This window comes from Hoplias malabaricus, chromosome 2, assembly GCF_029633855.1.
Source record: "Hoplias malabaricus isolate fHopMal1 chromosome 2, fHopMal1.hap1, whole genome shotgun sequence".
NCBI lineage: Eukaryota > Metazoa > Chordata > Actinopteri > Characiformes > Erythrinidae > Hoplias > Hoplias malabaricus.
This window is the reverse complement of record NC_089801.1, coordinates 2089208-2112907: the sequence shown is the minus strand read 5'-3', so window position 1 is coordinate 2112907 and position 23700 is coordinate 2089208. Positions and strand designations below refer to the sequence as shown.

Sequence of the window (23700 nt, the reverse complement as noted above, 5' to 3'; positions counted from 1 at the left end):
TCCGGGTGACTGTCTGTGAGGAGTGTGGTGTGTTCTCCCCGTGTCTGCGTGGGTTTTCTCCGGGTGACTGTCTGTAAGGAGTGTGGTGTGTTCTCCCTGTGTCTGCGTGGGTTTTCTCCGGGTGACTGTCTGTAAGGAGTGTGGTGTGTTCTCCCTGTGTCTGCGTGGGTTTTCTCCGGGTGACTGTCTGTGAGGAGTGTGGTGTGTTCTCCCTGTGTCTGCGTGGGTTTTCTCCGGGTGACTGTCTGTGAGGAGTGTGGTGTGTTCTCTGTGTCTGCATGGGTTTTCTCCATGTGACTATCTGTGAGGAGTTTGGTGTGTTCTCCCTGTGTCTGTGTGGGTTTCCTCCGGGTGACTGTCTGTGAGGAGTGTGGTGTGTTCTCCCTGTGTCTGCGTGGGTTTTCTCCAGGTGACTATCTGTGAGGAGTTTGGTGTGTTCTCCCTGTGTCTGCGTGGGTTTCCTGTTCCCTCACAGTCCAAAAACACACGTTGGTATGCGGATTGGCGACTCAAAAATGTCTGTAGGTGTGAGTGTGCGAGTGAATGTGTGTGTGTTGCCTTGTGAAGGACTGTCGCCCCCCCCCCAGGTTGTGTTCCCGCCTTGCGCCCTATGATTCCAGGTAGGCTCTAGACCCACTGCAACCCTGGACTGGATAAGCTTTTACAGATAATGAATGAATGAATGAATAAATAAATAACATTAGTGCATATGCTACCAGGAGACAAAAGCAGATATTCTTCTCTTGCACATAAACATGTATCACTTCTTATATACATACTGTTTTTCATCAGTCACTTTTTTCTTCCCACAGGAAATCACACTTATATTTCTCTTCACAATTTAAAATTAAACAACACAGTGCCCGTTTAGCTTTTTATTTTACAAATGCAGTGTTCACGATTAAGAGCCTGAGCCACAGAATCCAAACAGCAGAGTATCTCATTAATTTTTAATGGTTCACTTGAAGAAAATGTTATGATTAACTCAAGCAAAGTTCATTTTTTCAACAGCACTAGAAGATCTAATGAGTTAAAAACTGAAAAATGTATTTACAAACAACTAAAAAAACATGTTTTCTGACCTGTACCAGAAAAACTGAGTTTGGCAAAACGTCTAATTATATTTGAATGGTAGGATTTTCCCTTCAAAGCAGTGTGTGCCAGTCACATGTGAAATATCCACTCAGTCCACAGAGTCCATCACTGTCGGGAAAATACCTCTTCACTCACAAAAATGACCAGCTGGACTTCTTTTTGGTCACAATTTACTTTTTGTAAATCCTTACATCTTTCAGTTTAATTTCCTTCCCCAACAGTCAGATGCTTTTCATTAATAAAAGGTCAAAGTTAGCACACGTTCCTGATGATGAATGTAACCCAAAGTCATTACTGTGACCCTGATGAGGTTATGGGGAGAAAATGGTGTATATAGCATATGAATTGAAATAAAAGAGCAAATAGGAAACACAAAAAAAACAACAACCATGACTTTAAAATCGCTTTCTCTTGATAATCTCTGGTTTCCAGTTGACAGGGTGGGATTCCTCGGTCTGAAACACAAAACAATAATGAAGAAATCAGAAAGTCTCTTAATAAAAGGATATAATACACTATGTTACACGTTCCTCAATCTTTTAAGGTTTTTGTACAAATATCCAAGCCACCAAGTGTCAATATAAAATGTATAATTAAGAAAATGACTGGTTGTTCCTTTAATGTATAAAGTGTACATTTCTAGTGATGGGACATCAAACAGATCTTTATATCATGTGATAATGAAAGTGTGTGTTTGTGCATGTAGTGACATTAAAAGCTGTGTCTCACCGCAGTGTCGTCCTCTTTGTAAACTTTAATGGTTTTGTCGGCCTCTGCGGTGATGAGGCGAGACTCTGAATGATCAAAAACACAGTCAAAGATCCCAGACTCAGAGTCCAGAGAACCGGGCTGAACCGCCGCATGGATCCGCTGGAAATTATACCCAGTCCTCCAGTCCCACAGGTGGATTGTACCGTTATCAGCTGAGAGGTGGTAAATGAGACAAAGAAATGAAGGAAGTAAAGAAAGAGAAGTGGGAAAAAAAGAGACAAATAAAAATGTAATCAATATTGGGAAGTGTGCTTTCAGCTAAATACACTGCCCACCACTCAAGGAGACAAAAGTAGAAAAAAAAGCAAAACCAATCCAAAGATACATTTTGATTTGGTCACGTCTGACACCCAGGTTTGGCAGGAAAAATGTGCGTAAAACATTTAACGTTTATTTAATACAGATAACCACGGAATTCACCATTTGTTTCAATAACATACAGTAGAAAGATTCTTGAATAATGCACAGTAAAAGCCTTAATATTTTTGCATTGAGGGAAACCTTAGTTTTGAACCAAAAGCCCCAAATGAAAGATCGGAGGAAAAAAAATAAAATATCCCACAAACCTCCTGATACCAAGACTCCATCAGAGTTAACTGCAAGTGTGTTGATGATAGCATTGTGTCCAGACAGATTCTGAATGAAGTTTCCATCTGGAAATTTCCACTGTTTGATGTTGTCTGGGGAACCAGAGGCAAAGGTGTATCTGGAAGAACAAATTAAATTTAATCAAAAATAATCACACACACTACTTTAATCAGTAATCAATTAATTCCGTTACCATTAAATCACACAGAAAAGCCATCCACTCAGTTCTAAACAAATATTTGTGTAGATAAACTATTTTTAACATAGCATATTTTGTGATATCTTTTTAAAAACAGGTTTAATGTAAAATTAAAATGAGAATGAATCACTGGAAAAAATGAACAGGCTGCCCCTTTAAAGGAGTTAAATAATAATAATGCTAAATAATATTAATGAATAAGTTGTAATATTCTGAAGGCTTAAGACTGGACAAATATTAGAAACACACTGAGCTTTATGATGTTTATTTTTTAAAGCTGAAAGGATCTTGGGGCGGCACGGTGGTGCAGCAGGTAGTGTTGCAGTCACACAGCTCCAGGGACCTGGAGGTTGTGGGTTTTATTCCCGCTCCGGGTGACTGTCTGTGAGGAGTGTGGTGTGTTCTCCCTGTGTCTGCGTGGGTTTCCTCCGGGTGACTGTCTGTGAGGAGTGTGGTGTGTTCTCCCTGTGTCTGCGTGGGTTTCCTCCGGGTGACTGTCTGTGAGGAGTGTGGTGTGTTCTCCCTGTGTCTGCATGGGTTTCCTCCGGGTGACTGTCTGTGAGGAGTGTGGTGTGTTCTCCCTGTGTCTGCATGGGTTTCCTCCGGGTGACTGTCTGTGAGGAGTGTGGTGTGTTCTCCCTGTGTCTGCATGGGTTTCCTCCGGGTGACTGTCTGTGAGGAGTGTGGTGTGTTCTCCCTGTGTCAGCGTGGGTTTCCTCCGGGTGACTGTCTGTGAGGAGTGTGGTGTGTTCTCCCTGTGTCTGCGTGGGTTTCCTCCGGGTGCTCCGGTTTCCTCCCAGTCCAAAAAACACACGTTGGTAGGTGGATTGGCGACTCTAAAATGTCCGTAGGTGTGAGTGAATGTGTGAGTGTGTGTGTTGCCCTGTGAAGGACTGGCGCACCCTCCAGGGTGTGTTCCTGCCTTGCACCCAATGATTCCAGGTAGGCTGGACCCACCGCGACCCTGAACTGGATAAGGGTTACAGATAATGGATGGATGGATGAATGAATGAATGGATCTCACTGTCGCGGATGCAAGACGATGGCTCTGACAGATTTCTTGTGATTGGTCAGAGTTGCCCTCGTTTTTCCAGCTATCAGATCCCACAGTCTGATCGTGGTGTCATGGCTTCCTAAACAAATTAAAAACAAGAAAAGTTTTGTGCCACTGAGGAAAAAAAAATACACATTTTTGTTTATTTTTTAACCTCCTAAGTTAAACCAATTTTTTTTTAACCACATTATCCTAAACTCCTAGAACTGTGATGTGTGGGTGTGGTGCATCATGGTGCACTATTCCTGATGTGGTGTTTCCACTGCAATGATTTTAAAATACATTAATTCACCAATTCCAGAGGCCACCCAGTGGGCGCTAGAATGCTTTTCCATAACAATTTATTATTATACCAATATTGTGCACAAGTTGCAATGAAAACATATTCTGTATGTGCAGTGTCTGTGTGATCCTTCATAAACAGAAGTGGTTACCTGTGATGACCTGAGGCTCAGAGTTCTGACACTTCACTGTGGCGACGGTGTTGGTGTGACCAGTCAGGGTGTGGACATTGGCCTTGGTTCTTATGTCCCAGACCTGTAAAACACAAACATGTGCATATGCTGAACAACATCAGGCTAAAACAAAATCATAACCTTACCGATGATACTGTACTCATTACATTACCATCCGACACAGCGTGGACACTAGGTGTCAGTATAACAGCTGTGTCATTACATGAAGAAGAGTCAATGGGGAAACTGACTGGCTGCACTTTTAATGTGTTTCAATGATTTTTTTTCCCATAAAAAGTTTTAGCCAAACAAAAATGATTCTCTAATTTCGGACAATTTTGTGTTTATTTCAGACTTATCTTAGAATTGTTTCATGTTTAATTTTCAAGAGTGTTTTGGGGACTCACTCTGGCCGTAGCGTCCCGACTGCAGGTCACTAACACGTCTACAGTCGGATGCAGGTCCAGATCATAAACGGCGCTCAGGTGACCGTGATAGTGCCTGATAACCTGCAGAAACAAAACGCAATAAGTTACACATCCTAAACAACAAATGGAGAAATAGAAGCAAACATATGTCCAAAATATATTTTTCATTGTGATTGTAAAAGCAGAGAAATGCCAAGCCCCCTCATTATAATGTAAACGAATGTGTGCATAGGGGACTTTTACATAAAAAAAAGTAAAAGACAATTTGATTTACTAGTCAATAAGAATTTAGTCTATTTTTTGTTAAATGTTACTGCATCTTGGAGAGGAAAGTAACGTAATTTCAATCCTTTGTATGTCCTATACATATGCAGAATTGACAATAAAACTCTCTTGACTAGTACTGCAGTACATTAGTAATATTATATATCAGTTACCTTGTTATACTCCAGGTCCCAGCATTTGACCTGTTTGTCCTCTCCGCAGGAGAAGAGGTAAGGGCTGCGAGTGCTGACCGCTACACCCCTCACGGTGCTGATGTGACCAGTCAGAGATAGCTTCAGCTTCCCACTCGCCAAATCCCAGATCTGTAAAACAATGTGTAGCGTTTCATTTACACACACGTGCACACACCAGTCATTATACATACAACTACGACTGTCAATCTTGTGACACCTTATCTCAACGTTACCAATATCAAACTTAATGTCTGAATTAATTCCGACCTTAATAATGTCTCTCTCGTTGAATGCCATCAATTCATCACAGCAATATCTAGTGAAAGTCATTTTTAACGTTTTTTGTTCAGTTTATAGCCCCATCCCACTCTGCCATTCCAACAATGTCATGGTTAAAGGTAGCAGTGATGACATTATTAAAGCGTACCTTTATCGTCCTGTCTGCTGATCCAGTGACGAACCACTGATTCCCAGGTTCCACCGCTATACACCTTACCCAGCCCAGATGACCACTGATAACCTGAAACACAAACAAGTACACAGCCATTAAAACTACTGTGTGGAGAAGTGCAACAGGTTAATAAAATTAAAGAGTTATTAAAAGTAACTCTTAATAAAGTCATTCTGAAACTGCAAAATGATGGAAGATTCTATTAGTTCACCCTTTACACAGCTCCCATGTGCTGATGTAAAAAAGGGGACAATTGTTTAATGGACAATGACAATTTTATATATATGTTAGTAAGCGGTGGTGCTCCAGATGCTCTCTGTGATTTCTGTTCTCTCTTTACCCGGTAGAGTTTCCATGGTGGGTGCCACTGTGGTTTGGGCATTGTCGGAGCTTTTCTAGGCACCAGCGATGTGTTCTTCATACCTCCTCCTTCCATTAGAGCCTGGAAGATAATGGTCAAACAACAAACTTAAACAAAACAGCACATTCACAGGGAAATAATAATCCATCTCAAAAAGAACTGCACCAGTATAAAATTGAACTGTTTTACAGTAACCACCATCTCTGATTTCACGGCTGCCTCATAGGTTTTCCCCACACACATGCAACACCAATTTCCTCTGATGCTCCAAATCTGTTTAAATGGTTACACTATGTTCTCACCAGTGCATGTTGTGGAGGTTGGGATCTCTCTGCAGCTCCTGCATGTCTGAGAATGTCTCCAACACCAGCTGCGGTGTGAACCAAATCCTGTCTATAAAACGAACAACAAAAACATAATCGGTCATTTAACTACATCCACGACAGACAGAAGCGCGTTTCCCAGGAAGACCTGGGCTCAAAATAATCTACTACAATAACGGAGAATAAATTAAATTCACTTCAACACTACCATGAAGAGACACACACACACACACACACACAAAGGATCTAACAAGTCAGTCATTTAGAATTTGACAGAACACAAACTCTCTAATACTGATTGTGTCCTAAAAGAGAAAGCACCATGAAATGATGTGAGCAACTCAAATCACCCATTTCTATTATACCAGTGCACTGGTTCAGACTAGTGCCAATATTCCTCTGACACAGCAAGCTTTAGGCCTGCGGTTCGCCCGATAATCAGCGGGATTTCTGGTTACCTTGCTTTAGATGGAGGTAGAGCAAGGGCCATGGACTGCACTCCAGCTTCACTTGGCATCTTCTGCATCTGAGTGTCTGCAGTGAGAGCCACACCTAAGAAAAACAAACAACACATGGTTATATAGAGCACTGACGTAGCATCGTGCTCACATAGAGGAATTCTGGGTCTCAGTTGGATTTCTCTATGAGGGGAATGAGCAAAATTTTCAAAACAGTCCTCTGAATTATGAGGCTTTGTCATGTGTCTCCAAAACACCCCATGCACACCGACAAGCTTCATCTTGTGTGGGAGTGAAGAGGTTTTGGTTTGAGGAGCAGTTTCAGGAGCTGCTGTTGGATGATACTAGTTTTGAGGTTTAAAAAAAATAGGTTTACTTTGCTTACTATGAGGCCTAATAATTTCTACAGTACTGGCCCTCACTTTAATAGTGGATTGGTCTGATGTACGCCGTCGGACGCTGGGTTTAAAACATACCTGGAGCAGATGGATATGGATGGGTTCCTGTGATGAGATATTCTGGATCAGCATCTGTTGAATTACAAAAACAATAGTCATTCATTCATTATCTGGTACCCTTATCCAGTTCAGGGTCGCGGTGGGTCCAGAGCCTACCTGGAATCATTGGGCTCAAGGCAGGAACACACCCTGGAGGGGGCGCCAGTAAGAAAAACAATCAGTATTGGTTAATTATAAATCAATAAACTCTGATCTGCTCTAGTGTTTCTGACACCAGATGAAGATAAATATACCTTTAGTTTTAATAGTATTAATATGAAATGCAGTGTGTCATTTCAGACTGTTGCAAAAAAAAGTAGTTTAATATACATTATTGATGTTAAATTGTTTAAAAACCTGTATGTCCGTGTTTGTTGATTCTGGTGTGAACATTTAATGATGAATGGACCAATAGAAATGCTCCAATTACTTGGAGTATTATTTACTTTATTTATTAATTTTTTTAGACATAGACTTCAGCTTAAAGTTAAGGTTTTTCCTTCTTAAAAGCTGCTCATAAATCAAACACTGCAAAATACTCATGGCTGAACCTGCCAAAATATCCGTGTTATAGAGAAAAAAAAGTGTTACCAACCAGCAGGTGTGTATCCTAAGCTGTTGAGGGGATCTGAGGAGTCAACAGGTTTTCCTCTGGTTTCTTTCAGAACTGGCATGTGTAAGACCGGCCCGTACTCTGTCCTCAGCTTCACATTCATCTTCAACTTGTGACTGGGGAAAAAAAAATAAAAGTTTCTGGTAAAACAATGTTGAAGGCATCAGAAACAGCTTTCTGTTTTTGTTGCTTTTAGCGGCTGATATCCAGTCTCATTTAAAACTATTCTGAATCCAGAGTATTTAAGTGTTATCGTGAGCTTCGATAACTCCAGAATGACCAAAGCCTGAGCTGATCGCAGACAGGAGATTTTCCTGCTCAACTCACCTCGCCTCATCGAGTGAGATGGGTTTAGAATGGTCAGATACAAACATGTCGTGAGTCCGCTTCAGAGATCTGAAGACCAGTGTGTGGACAGAATGTTTCTGCACATCCTATAGACAAATAAACACGCATTAACACACTTATATACACATTCAAAACCACACACAAAGCCTCCTTCAAGGAAATGAGGAGCAGAGTGTGGACACTCTCACAGCCCCTTCTGTAAGCTACCCTGACCATACAGGAGCATGTTATAGTATAATTATAGATTGTAGTCTATTTGTTGCTCTGCATACTTTGTAAGCCCCCTTTCACCATGTTCTTCAAAGCTCAGGACCCCCATCGAGCAGATATGATTTGGTGGATCATTTTCAGCACTGCGGTGACACTGACGTGTTGATCTGGCACGGGTGGATCAGACACAGCAGTGCTGCTGGAGATATTAAACACTGTATCCACTTTTAGACTACCCTGCTTCGTTCAGAGACAGTAGCTGAACCACCAGTGACAGTGCAGCACTGAGAATGATCCACCTCCCACATCATACCTTCTCAGTGACATTTAGCCATGGTCCTGTTCATTGAAAAACAGGATTTCACAGTTTAGCCAGACAACTTGTGCCTCAAATCAATTGTGTCCTATAGGAAGAGCTGGGTTTTCCTGCAGTGATACTTTTCACAACAAAACACTCTCCTCTCACAGAGGATTAATGGGGAATTTTGTAAACTGGGGTGGAGTTCTCCTTTAAGACCTTTGTAGAATTTCTTTAGTTCTGGAGCAAACCTAGAGGAATAAACATAATAAAGCTCCAGTGGAAAGAATAAAATGGAGATGTTTTAAATGTACAATATTACACAAACACACAGCGAAATCCACAAACACTTTCACACATATTTCCACACACAAAAAAATATTATTAAAGCTCAGAGTGCATAACGTTCAGCGAACGACGAAAAATAAAACGAATTTAAATTAGCTTTAAAGCCTGAGGTCGCCTCCTTACCTCCGTCATCCTGTCGCTGACCCACTGGGGACGTGTTTTAAAGTGAATCCAAATCAGAAAAACGTGTAAAAGGAGTTTAAAAACGGGGGGCAACAGAAAAAGACACAAGGCGCTAAGTACCGCGGAAACACACCAGCAGCAGCCGCTCTTCTTCTCCCTCAGAAAACGAGCTGCAGCGGAAACAGGGTACTGCCCCTCAGCGTTAAACCCCGGTACTACACCCTCCTCGTTATTTACATAGTACATAATTGTCCCTCTCCAGAGATAGGTTACCACACTACAAACCACCTCTTTAAGTAACTTACAATTATAAGATATTTCCAAGAATAAAGAGCACCGCTTAATAAGTAGTGGCTAGATGTGACTCCATAACAGCATCTACGTTATTCCAGTCTACCTCCACCCTTATCTTCCTAATGTTTATGACGCAATAAACCAAAGCTTTCTAAATCTTTGTTTTTGAGGCTTTTTTGGAGACTCATCCATGGATTTTACTTATTTTATCCATGATAGGTTTTCTAGTATGGACCTTCTAACAACGTTCACTCCATTTTCTAACTGTACATTACAAATATCATGATTTAACTAAAGAAACACCCGAAATGTTGAGACACTAAGTAAACTAAAAAATCTGAAATCTGTCATTTTTTTAAAATGAATAATTGTCACTTTTTATTTTATTTAACAGACAAAAGGACAAAGAAATGACCAGTGTTTACACTGACAAACGTAATTCTGTAAATGCTTGTCCAATTCAGGATCGCGGTGGGTCTGGAGTCTACGCATGGTGGGAACACCCTGGAGAGGGCCCCAGATTTATTATATTTGTTAAATATTAACAAATAAAATAGTTACCTTCAACACTCAAAAATTGCTGGGAGAAAGTCATGGTTATCACTGGGTCACATGCCCTTATCTTTAATTATCAGAGTGCACAGTGAGGGTCCTACTGAAGTAGACAGAGTTCCTGGAAAAAGACGTCATCTAGATGGCAGCATGTCTCTCCAAAATTACCTTCGCATAAATAGTGCTACACTGAGCAAATGCCCATAACTTTGTCCTCTAACTCTGAAGTGATGGATCTCTCTCGTACGCACACACACACACACACACACACACACACACACACACACGAAGGGAAGGACACAAAAAAGTTTTCAGTACAAAATTTTTTTTATTATTTTCCTATGGTCAAATCTGCAAAACATCTAGAAAAATATACAACAAAATGCTTAACTTTCGCACAACAAACAACTTGTTTTTTTTTTTTTTGGAGGGAAAACTGGAACATAAGAGAACATAAGAGTATATTCACATTTTTTATTTCGTAATCTTTAAAGCCACATTCTTTTTGTGGGTTATTTTCCTGGAAAGCTTTCTCTGAGAGTGTGTGCATGTTTCTTTATTTGTATGCACTCGTCTGTGTGTGTATGTGTGTGGGACATGTTTACACAGACGATCTGGTTGCCAGGTCTTCATGTTCAAGTGTGTGTAATGTACGTTTGCGTGTGTAGGTGTTTGCATGTTTTCAAGACTCATTTACATAGTCACTGGAGCTCCAGTTGCCAAATGAATTCCAAATCTCCAAGTTCATGTGTGGTGTGGCGCGCGCATATGTGTGTGTGTGTACGCTTAGTCGTTTACACAGTCGTTGGAGCTGCGGTTGCCAGGTGAATTCCAGATTTCCAGGTTCATATGTGGGCCAAAGGGGTCAAAGCTAGAGTAATGTTTCTGGGGCTCACGGCTAAAGGGCGAGTGTGGTGAGGGTGTGTGTGGTGTGTGAGATGGGTGTGGTGTGTGTGGTGTGTGCGTATGAGGTGTGTGGGGGGTCTGGAAGTGGCTCTGATATGGCTCGCTCTGTGGAGTCCAGATGGAACCAAACAGACTTGAGGAGATGGGCGAGAGACTACGGGTGCCTGGGAAAAAGGGCTAAGAGAGGAGAGAGGGACAAAGAGCATATTAATATACTGCAAGGTACTTTTGTCACATACAAAAATATATAAAGCAACTGTATTATATTTTATATTACCTGTATAGCTGTTTTTAACTCACACCCTTAACCCACAGCAGGCTGACAATGAGCTCACAGTGATTTGTATCAGTGATTATGAGTTCCTGTCTAAAGATAAGCTTAAAGTGAATTTATATTTTCATGATCTCACCTTGGCAACAGAGCTGGTGATGTTCCAGGATGAGGAAGCTTCCTGAACCCCTTCCTCATTCCAAACAGCCGGCTGAGTGCGAGCGTCTGGACACGAGTAGCTGCTCTGGAAATTACCGTTTCCTTGGAAGGTAGGTGGGGGGGGGGGGGGGATCAAAACGATTACACAATCAAAAACAATTCACATGAAGTTAACTAGCATACCTTTGCTACCCATTTGCTTAAAGCATGACATCGCTATACGTTTGAAACAGAGCTGTTGCTGTGGGTGTTTTTGGACTGAACATGAGCCATGCCCACACAACAAGCACTGGTAAGAGGGGTACAAGGCTTCAACCACTGGGCTGTAAAGTGTTCTCCACGTCCAGATTTATACTGTTTTTCATGATAAATATTTTCAGAATCAGAATCAAAAGTGCTATATAAGGAGCATAAATTGAAAACTGAAACGTAATTACAGAAGAAACACGAGTAGGTGTCCAGAAATCTTTGGCCATATAAAGTTATTCAAACTGTAGTTACCTGTTAACATGTAGTTGTTCTGTTGGCTGTAGGGGTACGAACTATTACTGTGACTCAGTGAGTTATTCCATGGAAAATTCCTAGAAAAAAAGAAGACCATACAATTAAACAACATCTAAAATACAGATAATACAAACAGAAGCAGATAAAGTAAACATGGCATTGTAGCAGAAGCTCTTCTCCAGAGTGACTTACAGTTCTAATCATGGTACTGAGGCGAAAGCAGGGTAGGTGTAGTATGGGCACCAAAATGAGAACTGAACCCTAGGTTTTCTGCATGAACGTCCATAGTATTATCCACAATAGAGCCATTTTACACACGACTGTAAATAAAACAGGTGTTTAATGGATTTTAAAAGTTATGTTACCCAGTGAAAGGGGTGTGTGTGGAGGTGTGTGGGCCGAGGTTCAGGGGGTCTTGCATGCTGTACCGAAACTCATTGGTCAGAGGAACCGATGGCGTGGACCACACCTCGTCTGGAACATACACTCCACCAGCATCTGGAAAACAAAATCTTATATGAGCCTATGTCTATAAACATCTGGACAAAATGTATTTTGCTTTATGAGCTTTGTATATCTAATTACTGATTTTAATAATACCTAAAGAATTTAAAATGAATGAATATGTGATGCAGCCTGAGGGAATGCAGCTTAACATGGGCTGCAAATATACAAAGCATTCAATTCAAACCCATGGAGTATTATAAGGAGGAAGCTCACAACAGGCCCTGAGTTGTGTAATGCGTATTTATTGAATCACCACACTTACCTGGGGATCTCTCCAGCCCTGTGGCTATATCAGCAAACCTCACAGTTGGAGACTGGGCAGGGGCTTCTGAGCTTTGGCACGATTCTTTCACATAAAGATTATTCATGCTGTAAAACAAAATAAAACCCAGTTAATTACTAAATTAATTAATACATTTGCATCCACCAAATTCTGATTCTCTCAGTGTGCCTCCATCTTTTAACTCAGATGTAGTTAATCAGCTGAAACATGTTTGTTATGTGTGTTATGTTTATTTCTTTAGTTTTGCACTGGAGATATGTCAATGTCGTTGAACTGTAAGTTGATAGCCCACCTGCTGGAATGGTCCTAACTGCTTGCAAAATTAAAAAAGCAAAATACATCAGAAGCAAATATGATTGAGGTATTCACTCAAGACACTTTGCAGGTGTTAATGTTTATGCATTTTGGCAGTTTCTGGTTATCAGATTCCCCCAAGATGCATGTTAATGCCAGGTGTGAACACAGCCTCTGATACATCCAGGCCTCTAAGTGTCAGTATAACCACTGTTTATTTCATATCATAAGGAATTATCTGAAGGCTCCTTTAAAGCAGTGAGTAACAGTGAGCTGTTTGTTGTGGTACCTTTGTGTTTTAAAGGTGCAGTGTGTTGGAGGGTAGCATTCTCTGTCGGCGGGATACATATTGTAATGTACAGGCTCCCCTAGAGGAAAAGAACAGATTAATGATGAAGGGCTTATTTACATCCTCTATATTGGTACTAGTGTCACCTAACAATATTGATATTAAGTGTTAACAGGCACATAATAAATATTTCATTCGCTGGAGGACTCAGGAAATCCCATAATTCATGAATAAAAACCTCTTTCAGTGAGTGTGCTTTCTGTCAATGTTTACAGACTGTGTGTGTGTGTGTGTGTGTGTGTGTGTGTGTGTGTGTTGTGTGCTCTCACTCTTGCGATTGTTGTTAGAGTGCAATTTGTTGGGGTCTTTCTCTCCTTCAATGCTGCTGGCACTGCTCCAGCTGCCCCAGGACCCTCGGCTGGCCCTCACACTGCCGGACGAGCTGCCCGAGGAACTGCCTGAGTCTGAGCCTGACTCCCACTGCCTCCGCTCAGGACCCTTCCTCCTCACACGACCCACACACACCCCTGAAGGAGATAACAAAAAACAAAACAAAAGCTAAAAACTTGTACAATGCACTGTATGTCCTCCAGTTTGTTGGCACCTGCTCAACAAACGCTTCCTCTGAAATGATGTGTTTACTGTTATTGGATGGTTTGTAAACGACTCCAATTTGTCACCTTCCAGAGAACAGTGCTCTGCTCCAGAGAGCTCCATCGACCCATGCCCGATAGCCCGAGCAATAAAGCTAGTCCTCACCATTCTGTTTGAGGCTGTTCTCTGTTGCTGTAGTTTTAGGGATCTCCAGCTTCAGAGTAATGGAGTGGTTTTGGGTTTTGGATGAGTTTCTCGTTTCTCTGCTCTCTGGCTCCCTTTCCCTCTCCGTTACCAGGACAACACTGTTCTCCAGGAGGCTGTAAACATTTCAGCATCACTTTACATCACCATTCAATTCAATTCTCACAGACTCGTACTAGTAAAAAGAATGTTATTCAATCATAGTTGACTACACCCTTCACATAACCCCAAACCAAAGACCCTGATCCTGATCTACTCACCCAGGTGTTGTGTCTGTTGTTCTTCTGCGGTTCTTTCCTGAGTTTTTCTTTGTTTTATTGCTGGAGCCAGATCCTCCCAGCTCTGAGTCCTTCTCTATTCTCTTCTTCTGACAGATTTCACTCTCTCTCTGATACAGACAATACATAATAGAACAAAGGCTTTTACTGCAAGGGGCACTAACTACTGGCTCACAAACTAAAGCAGCATGGTGGAGTCATTCAGGACACAGTGGTAGATTTATGTCTCAGAGTTAAGGAATTATCAGAATTGTGAACAAATATTTCTCTATTTATCAACAGTTCATCTGCATTAACTTTACACATTAACAACTTCTTTAACAAAATACTGTCAGATATTTTACTTATCAAGCATGGAGTATACTGATGTACACCAGCAACAATGTGTTACTTATTCTGTACCTCAGTGTCTGCTCTTTCCCTTTTCTCCTCATCCCTCTTTCTGCTGCACCTGTTCTCCATCTCTGCATCTGTTGGCTGAGGCACCTGATTGGCTGAGATGTTTTGGGGGAATCCAGGATGTGCTTCCATGGGAAACATATCACCTGGACATATCTTGTCCTCTGTGAATTGCTCTTTTTTCTCTGAGTGGAGGAGAGACTCATCCAGAACCTCCTCAATGTTGTTGTTATTGTTACAGATATCTGGGTCCTGCTCGAACAAACGTTCGTCTCTCTCTTCGTCTGTCAGAGGGTTTGAGACGTTAGCGTTAGCGACTGTGCTAGCTGCACTGGAGCTACTCTTGTATCTGCTGTAGAGAAAGGACACTTTGTGGGTTTGTTTCTTTTGGGGCTGGGAGGAGCCTCCACAACCCTTTTTAGAAGATGACTGAGGTCGAACTATCCCATTGGCTACAGCTGTGGAGCCCCGCCCTTTTCCTTTATCAGAGGTGTGGCATGTGTCTGAGTAGCTCTTACAGCTGCTTTTGGCTCGACTGGAAAAGAAAAAGAAATACTAGTTGGTATCAATGTTTAAGGACAACATAAAAAGTGTAACATAATTAAAGTATAATTTTGTAAAATGTTTAATCCACAGTCTTCTCACTCATTCCAAGATATAGCCTTATATCTACAATTTATATCTCCCCCTTTACACCAAATATAGCTAAGATTGTGTCATATTACAATATTTAGTCAGAGCTGTTTCTAAAGAGAACAGTGTAGCAGTCTAAAGGCTACTGCAAACCAGATGAGAAGTGTCAGTTATTTTAGGTTTTACTGAAAAAAATGTGTTACCTGCTGGTATTTGAGCTGTTGTGGCTGATGGAGCCGTTCTCTCTCGGTGAGGAGTTGTGGTTGTGGTTGCTGCGTGGTGTTGGGGAGGTGAACTCTCGGAGGATGAACTGAGCATGGTGAAATGCCATCAAACACACTCCAGCCAGAGAGAAACTGAACACAGTAGAGCACAACACAGGCATGAGATTACACGCTGTATAATATAGGACTTAGAGGGAAAAATAAAAATCACCTGCAGAATCAGTCTACGATAATATACTATTACGGCACAATAGAAGCACTATATAATTATAACTGTTTCATTTAAACATTTTCCTATTCAACAGACCCACAATACAGTTGACAAATGAAGAGATGTGTAGCACACCCTGCTGTGGTTTGGTTTTTGTTCGTTCAGTGTCGTCTGTCTGCCTCTATATTTATTTATATGTTTATCTCTATCTATTTATCTGTGTGTCTTTTCAGTTTGTGCATCATCTCTCTCCATCTTCATGCCTGTTTCCTGTCTGCTTGTCTGTGTGTCTAGTTCTGGCTGTCCTTCCGTACATTTCCCTCAGTTTACCTCTCCACATATCTATCTGTCTATCCATTTATATCTTCTATACAAATAATGTTTTGGGAAGCAGAGCATGTGAATATACAGTGATGACCCAGAAGGAGTGTGTGTGTGTGTGTGTGAGAAAAAGTGACTGACCATGTAAATATAAGGGTGATGACCCAGAAGGACTCCTCCCAGCTGGGCCCAGGAACAACATGAGCACAGAGCGGCAGCATATGGTGTGGAAGAGTCACATTCAGTGTGAAGAGAAATGAGGAACCACGAGCTGTTACCAGCATCAGATCTCGGATCACCCACGATGACGTGAAGTCTGGAGTAAATCTACAGAGAGGGAAAATAAAAACATTAGGAGGAAGAAAAAAGTTGCTTACATTAAGTGCAAGCCCAGGATCATAGAATAAAAGTTAGATGCTTATATGAAATGCAGAATTTGAAAAATGAGCTGCTGAATAAAGGAACTATCTTCAGCAGTCAGTCTGTTTAGAACAGCTAACGTGGTAAAACATAAAAACAGTGACATTCCTCAAGATAAATACAGGCTTAAAAACACGTACACACACTTGTATACAAAATAGAACAAGTACAAACTTGCTTCGCACTTCACTTTCCCTGTTCCATTCAGATACTAAACCACTGAAGTGTGTTCTGGGTGGGTGAGCGAAGGAGTGTGTGACGTATCTATGTGATTTCTGTGTGTGTTTTACTTTTCGTGCCTGCCAACCAAGGCATTTGCTCAATGCATGTAGTTTGAAGGATGTGTACGTACGCGATGGTGATCTCGGAGGAGGAGTTATAGTCCACGCTGAAGGAGCGACACTGCAGCACCTCAAAGCCAAAGCCCTGACACTGATATCCGTTAATGTTCATGGACATCACCGTCAGAGGCAACTCGCCAGCGTTCTCCACCTTAAAACTTTTCTGGATCGCAAACAGCGGCTTGTTGGTGCGACTCCGCAAACCTGAGACACACACTTTGCAAATTAACAGTTACACCAAACACCATGTGTGAGAACTTCAATTCCATTCACAAGTTTAATTCACAGGTTTAAATCACATGTAAACAGTTTGAGCAAATCATTTAGAAACGGCTGTGGAATCATGGTGGAAACGGCTTTGCTGTGATCTAAAGAAAAACCTAGCAATTCGACCCATTCTATTTTCATGATGAGAGATCTAAAGTCCTGTTCCACTAATTCATTTAATAATTAAAACTTTTCTATGTAATATTTCCATATTAGAGCTTATGGTGCCTTCACCCTGCCAGTTTCCTAGGGCTGTGTGACTGGAGAGAAACAGCTCATTTGTGGAACTGGTAACAACTAAAAATGGTGAGAAAACTAATAAATAAATAAATAAAAACCAGTATTAATTTGTCAAGTGCAATGACAGACTGTTAGTTAACTGTAGGTTGGTGTTTGGGGTGGTTCTCACCGTCTCTGCACTCCATGAGGGTGGACTGGGGTACGTTAAAGCGAAGAGAAGCTCCGGGACCGGGCAATTTTCCCCCGACACGCAGTAGTTCCTTCGCTCCAAACCCCTTCACCAACACCATGTCAAACACTGACAAATTATTCCTGAGGAACACACCACAAATGTCATCATCATGCTGCTGGAATTACAACTACAACAATGGAGAAATGACAATATCTATTCAACATTTCAACGATATTAAGACTATCCTCACAATGTTTTAACATAAATACCATGCCTGTAGTGCCCAAACAATATTAATACTCAGGTTCTAATGTCAGAATTACATAAATACTGTTACAATGCTGAAATACACTGCGTAGCTACAGTGTCAGAAAAATGCTATTAGTGTATCCTCCTCACTGGAGGAATGTTCATATTCTAGCTACATTATAATAGAGTTAGTAGATTACATCAGTGTTAATACTGCAGTTATTACTGTCTTAAGAGAGTTACTATTAAAGTCAACAAGGGACAAAATAATGACATAAAACAGCGTTGTTTACACAAATGTACAGAAACTGTACCAAACCTGATGAGGAGGAGAGAGGTGACAGGTTTGTGTTCGGACGGTTTATACGCCACTGAAACAGTCTTGGACTCCCATGGCTTCAGCAGAACGCTCTGAACATACTTCCCTCGTTTGTGACTCTCTCCAGACTGAAAAAAACACACAGTATAGGGTTAAACACTGGACATGACTCCCTTACACATCCTCCCTTACCATCACTAATTTAACACACACTAACTCAGCCTTTTCACTTGTCCAGTGAGACAACAATGAAACACTTCATGAGCAATAGTGTCAGTTTCTGTCAGCAGCAGTGGTGTGGCGAATGATGGGTCTGGAACAATGAAATGAGGGGAAAGCGATGGCCTGAAAAGTAGAGCCAAGCTAAACTTTATGCAAATGAATTTGGCTAACTCGATCTTGCCATTAAACAGTAAACAGCTAGGTGTGCACAACACAATGTATGAAACAGTGGAGCATGGAAGAAAAGCTCATGCCGTATCTGATGAATAACATATACTATATTTTATGTGGTTTACTCTAAAATCAGAGCAATTAAGATTTATTAATAAATAAAATTTTGATTGGATGATGCAGGCAATGACTTGTTTATGCCCATATATGGCCAACTGAAGAGGGGGTGTGTTCACATCCACTTTGATGCCAGACCAATGGAAACGCGACATTACTGACCTTACGCTCAGGAGGAAGGAGAGAAAACTCTGTTGTGGCGATGTTCACTGAGTGAGGACTGATATTAAACCTGAAAAAAGAGGGAAAAAATGAGCACAAATATTTAAGATAACTATTTTTTTTTCTTTCATGTAAAATTTACCCTAACCCTAACCCTAACCCTAGCCATAATTTATTAATTAGTTTAAACGAGTTGAAAGCTTTTAAACATCCACACTCTCACAAAGTTGAGTTCTGTTTGTGTATCTGTGTGTGTTAATGTTGTTGTACCATTTTGTGAGCAGGTCTAAAGCCTCCAGGGGAGCTGGGTATGAAGAGAGGGTTCTGATCTCAATGGACACCACAGAACTGGTTGGGTTCTTCAGAGTAAAGTTCTTTATCTAGAACCAAAACATAAAAAAGTTGCTATAAATCACCAACTTAAGTTTACGCTGATATGCAACTGGTAAAATAACTTACATATAGCTTTTATTTTAAAGTTAAACTCAACTGTTAATACATCGTTTATTTGAATGATTTATTCCGACAGTAAAAAGAAGTCCCCTCCAATGTAAAGGGTCACTGTTTTCAAACAATCAAACTCATCTTAAACAACCAATGTGTGTTACCTTGCTCTCATTGACTGGTGTAGCTCCAAAGTCTAAAAATGTAGAGTGATCTGCAGGAAGTCTAGGCCATCTACACACACATGCACACACACACACATACACACAACTTTACCCACTTGACCTGACACACTTAGAAATGTCTTTACGTGTGGTCATTTAAAAGAACTGTTTATGTGCTGGAGTTCTGCTTTTCTGGATCCTGGAGTCCCACTACAGGTAACGTCTCTGTATTAAAAGGCATTAATTATGTTTACTATAAACGGGCTAACGAGACCTCCAAACTTACACCCCCAACATTTATTTTAAATTTAAAAGAAACTCAGATGATGTTCAAAGGAAAAATCAGGATTCAGTGGATCTAATGTGAGGATGTATGTGTGTATCCATGGGTGTCTGTTTGTGTGTATAAATAGTATGCGTGTGTATGTACCTGCAGGAGAGCTCATTGCTGCACTGCCAGCGGCTGCAGAGTGCCGACACCAGGCTGCTGTCTGTATGCCATAGAGCTGCTGAGGATTCTGGGAGGAGAGACTGCTGCCACTCTAAATTCCCTGTAAAACACACACATACTTAAATACACAGGAGTGACTGAGAAGGCACAGAGGTTACCCCAAAGATTAGAGTATAAAAGAAGTAAAACAAAATAGTAAGCCGCGGAACTGTTTTCTTTTTAGATACAGAGCTCCATTCAATGTGTTTAAATGTTTGAATTAATCTGTGAAACAACACTATCTTTTGTTGCGTTGCTAAATCAATTGCAGAATTTTAAAATCTCTATCGTTTGATCTATGCTCAAGGAATCAATAATTCTCTCATTGCATGACGGAAGTGCTCTCTGTATCGTTCTGTATCATTCATCAGATCACCCACTGAATCTTACTCAATAAACTCAGTGACTTTTATTTTGGAGCAAATTGGATTTTACTGAATATCTGAATAACATAAGGATTTAACTGACCTGCTTTAGAGAGTCGAAGAGGACACGGCCTTTCACACTCTCCACCTATTTCAAACACTACACCACCACCACCACGCTGAGAGAGAGAGAGAGAGAGAGAGAACACCAGTCAGTTATGCTTTTAAGCATAACAACAACAACAACAATTAAACCACATAATGCAGTACTGCATTAAGAGAACAGTCTGTTACAGCAGGTAACTATTGATTAACGTCTGAAGAACATTTTTACGGTGTATAAAGGAGAAGATCTGAGTTAAAACTGTACCTTTGTCCCTGTGGTGAAGATGTGGATGGGTAGATGGAGGGAGAAGCCTAGGCTGGTGCTCAGTTTTACTGTGGTGACAAGGTTGATTGGCAGAGTCCTGTTGAGGAGGCGCAACGTCAGCAGCGTGCAGCTGCTAGAGGCCATGGCCACCGTCTTAGTGACATTTATTACCTACAGCAAAACATAACTGATTTTAACTTGGAGTGAAACAACGTGAACAACACCGGGACACAAAACTAAAAAAAAGGTTTTTAGAACTACACAAGGCATCATCAGACTTTTTTTCTGCTAGACTGATTAACCCTAGTCAGACTGGATTATTATTTACTGTGGAACTATAAACATATCTGCTCAGGGACAAAACTCCTAATATATATATATATATATATATATATATATATATATATATATATATACCTTAAAGTGTGTGTGTGCAGAGTGTAAGAGAGAGATGTTGTTAATGCTGAAGCTCAGAGGGAGAGGATTAATCAGAACCAGATCCACAACATCCGTTTCTCTCTGCTTCTGTGTGAACTGAAACCAGTCCCGAGAGTCATAACTCCTACAGAAAGATGAGCAGAGACATAATATTAATATACACACAAGGGGGCAGTGTTATACCAAACCAGAGCATGTGTGTTTGTGTATGTTTTACTTGGGTGTAGTTTGCAGCCAAGGAAACATGTTGACTGATCTGTTCCATATCATCTGGAGGCTGATTTGACTGGAACACTCCTTACTTTGAGACGACAAAGATCCTAACGGCAAGCAAGAAAACACACACACACACACACACACAAATAAATAAATATAAATATTTCTTATCAGTTATTTCAGCAATTAAAGTAGATCACTGGCAGTAGGCTGTGAATTGTGACCCGAGGTGGGTTTTCAACCCACAACCGCAAGACCCTGAAGCTGTGTAACAGTGACACTACCTACTTCACCACCATGTCACTCACAAGTAAATAAATAAAGGGATAAGTAAAGTGTCTTACGTCTGCAGTAGAGGGAGGCCACCCGAGTGAGGTTACTCTGCAAAGCTCTCAGAGGAACTGGACTGATCTCCACTGAACTGTTTGATGTTGACACAATCTGTATCTCCTGAAAACATCATTGTTTTAAGGGTAAGCTGAATATTATGTGGATTTAAACGGGAAGAAATAAGACTGTGAGCGTTATAACAGCAAATAACATCTGGCAAAAACAAAAACAAACATATTAAAGGGTATGAACTTGCTATGTCTGGTCTGATTGTGACTGTCTGGTCTGACCATGTCTATGTCTGACTGTGCCTGCATGTGTCTAATGTGGTTGTATCGGATTGTGTTGTATCAGAGTGTTCACCTTTACTGACAGCTGTTCAGCCCCTGAGTTCAGCATGTACACGGCTATTCCTGGATCTGCTAAATAAAAAACAAACAGGAGAGGAAATTCTTAAGGCAACATGCAGAAAACCGTCACTCGTTCCAACAGCAGCAAACACTGAATTCATCACAAGGGTGCAGGGATTATACAAGGACTTACACAGTGACTGAATTATGTTTATAGAGCAATGCATTCTGGGTATTGTTTGTCAATTAACACTGATGGATAAGAATAATACAAAGCAGGATAACAACAAACAACAAAAACATTAATTCATTAATTCATTATCTGTAACCGCTTATCCAGTTCAGGGTCGCAGTGGGAATACACCCTGGAGGGGGCGCCAGTCCTTCACAGGGCAACACACACACACACACTCACACATATGGACACTTTTGAGTCACCAATCCACCTACCAACATGTGTTTTTGGACTGTGGGAGAAAACCGGAGCACCCGGAGGAAACCCACGCGGACACAGGGAGAACACAACAAAAACATTCCTATTAAAATTTAGTTTTAAAGTGGAAATGTCCCTTTAACTGAAGGCAAATATTGAATGGAGGTGTAAAAGTATCTATTATATCTTAGCTATTTTTCTCCAACATTGGTTCAATGAAAACAACAAAGAACACCATGCAAATTAGATTATTTTTGCCCCAAGTATCTCTTTATATTGCATCAGACCAGAAGAGAGAACGCAGCAGAGAGGAAGAGCCAGTGTTGACCGTTCCAGAACAGCTGTGAGAGGAAGTGAGAATTGGTTTGAGGAACTCTCCACAGGCTGATTTTAGGCTTTGAGTAAAAAAGCCTCAACAGGCTTTGAGACGGTTCATATTCTGCCATCTGTGATTACACAGTGTGGGATGAAACAGCTCAGGGCTGAATGGAGACGAAAAATGTTATTTTCACAGCAACACTGAACATTGAAATGGAGCAGCTAAAACCAAAATAACATTTTATAATTAAAATACTGTACTATAACACACTTCCCACTCTACTGCACCCATTTAGGTTTTTATAAGTCATGAAAAATAAACAAGAAGCCACATTTGGTACTTGAATATGGCTTCAAGTGGACTTGAATATGGCTGATACGTAACTGCAGCGATACGTACATGTGGCTCCCCCTGGTGGGGGGAGGACCAGCAGCACCATGATGTTCTCCAGGACATGGTGCTTGAGTCTGTCTCCTTTTTCAGACAAAGTGATCTGAAGAGTTAATTGGCCCTCATCCTCCACTCCAAAACAGGAGCTCTGAGAGAGAGAGAGAGAGAGAGAGAGAGAGAGAGGGAGAGAGGGAGAAATTATTCTCTCTTCTCAGAAATTTTAAATGTTTTCTCAAAACTTGAATGATGAAAGGACCTATGGACAATATTCCTTTTCTTCTAAACCTCTTCTTTTCTTCTTTTATCTTTTGTATGTTTTGTTGAGACACCTCCAATGCTGGATATTAATAGAATATTACTGTTAAAGGAACAATGGCATAATCTCTCGATTACACGGTAACCACACACAAACACTGAGAACAGGTGCTTTAAAAGCCACAGCTGACTTTCTGAGAACTGAGGCCAAGCCCTATATAAACTCTAGACTCTGTGTTTAAGTGGGTGACAAAGATCTAAGATGGACATCTGGGGATTAACACCATCCACAAACATACAGCCCAACACTGAGCTTCAAATACCAGGAATATATCACTTCAACATATCAAATAACACTCATAATAAATACATAACATTCATACATAAAAGCACAGGAAACACCGCAGTGTTTAACACCAACAACATTCCCTGCCCTAACGTCCCCAAAACACAAA

General features: G+C 40.9%; 2 protein-coding genes across 3 annotated transcripts in view; both read right to left on the bottom strand.

Annotated features, from left to right (window-relative positions):
- Positions 1 to 817: 817 nt before the first annotated feature.
- plrg1 (pleiotropic regulator 1) lies at positions 818 to 9266 on the bottom strand. The gene is made up of 15 exons (XM_066660113.1): positions 9079 to 9266; positions 8079 to 8185; positions 7734 to 7867; positions 7118 to 7171; positions 6642 to 6735; positions 6163 to 6253; positions 5840 to 5941; positions 5476 to 5568; positions 5028 to 5177; positions 4570 to 4671; positions 4142 to 4244; positions 3678 to 3786; positions 2433 to 2572; positions 1825 to 2018; positions 818 to 1550 (listed from the first exon to the last, which is right to left on the bottom strand). Exons 1-15 carry the CDS (start codon positions 9085 to 9087, stop codon positions 1491 to 1493), a joined length of 1542 nt encoding a protein of 513 aa, XP_066516210.1. The 5' UTR covers positions 9088 to 9266; the 3' UTR covers positions 818 to 1490.
- A 975-nt stretch (positions 9267 to 10241) lies between these two features.
- Positions 10242 to 23700, bottom strand: part of tmem131l (transmembrane 131 like) — a 42092-nt gene continuing 28633 nt past the window's right edge. Inside the window, exons 9-34 of one of the 2 annotated variants that reach the window (XM_066660196.1) lie at positions 23000 to 23138; positions 21862 to 21920; positions 21513 to 21618; positions 21170 to 21272; positions 20932 to 21076; positions 20515 to 20685; positions 20248 to 20323; positions 19720 to 19840; positions 19290 to 19359; positions 18952 to 19061; positions 18682 to 18751; positions 18010 to 18137; positions 17439 to 17581; positions 16774 to 16966; positions 16143 to 16328; positions 15449 to 15601; positions 14616 to 15147; positions 14196 to 14323; positions 13897 to 14051; positions 13467 to 13664; positions 13138 to 13216; positions 12534 to 12640; positions 12130 to 12262; positions 11762 to 11841; positions 11241 to 11362; positions 10242 to 11007 (exon numbers count right to left, since the gene is read on the bottom strand). In XM_066660196.1, the coding sequence (XP_066516293.1) occupies positions 10711 to 11007; positions 11241 to 11362; positions 11762 to 11841; positions 12130 to 12262; positions 12534 to 12640; positions 13138 to 13216; positions 13467 to 13664; positions 13897 to 14051; positions 14196 to 14323; positions 14616 to 15147; positions 15449 to 15601; positions 16143 to 16328; positions 16774 to 16966; positions 17439 to 17581; positions 18010 to 18137; positions 18682 to 18751; positions 18952 to 19061; positions 19290 to 19359; positions 19720 to 19840; positions 20248 to 20323; positions 20515 to 20685; positions 20932 to 21076; positions 21170 to 21272; positions 21513 to 21618; positions 21862 to 21920; positions 23000 to 23138 (3804 nt within the window). In that variant the 3' untranslated portion in view covers positions 10242 to 10710. The remainder of the gene's footprint in view (positions 11008 to 11240; positions 11363 to 11761; positions 11842 to 12129; positions 12263 to 12533; positions 12641 to 13137; positions 13217 to 13466; positions 13665 to 13896; positions 14052 to 14195; positions 14324 to 14615; positions 15148 to 15448; positions 15602 to 16142; positions 16329 to 16773; positions 16967 to 17438; positions 17582 to 18009; positions 18138 to 18681; positions 18752 to 18951; positions 19062 to 19289; positions 19360 to 19719; positions 19841 to 20247; positions 20324 to 20514; positions 20686 to 20931; positions 21077 to 21169; positions 21273 to 21512; positions 21619 to 21861; positions 21921 to 22999; positions 23139 to 23700) is intronic. The other variant, XM_066660197.1, reaches the window with a different exon arrangement.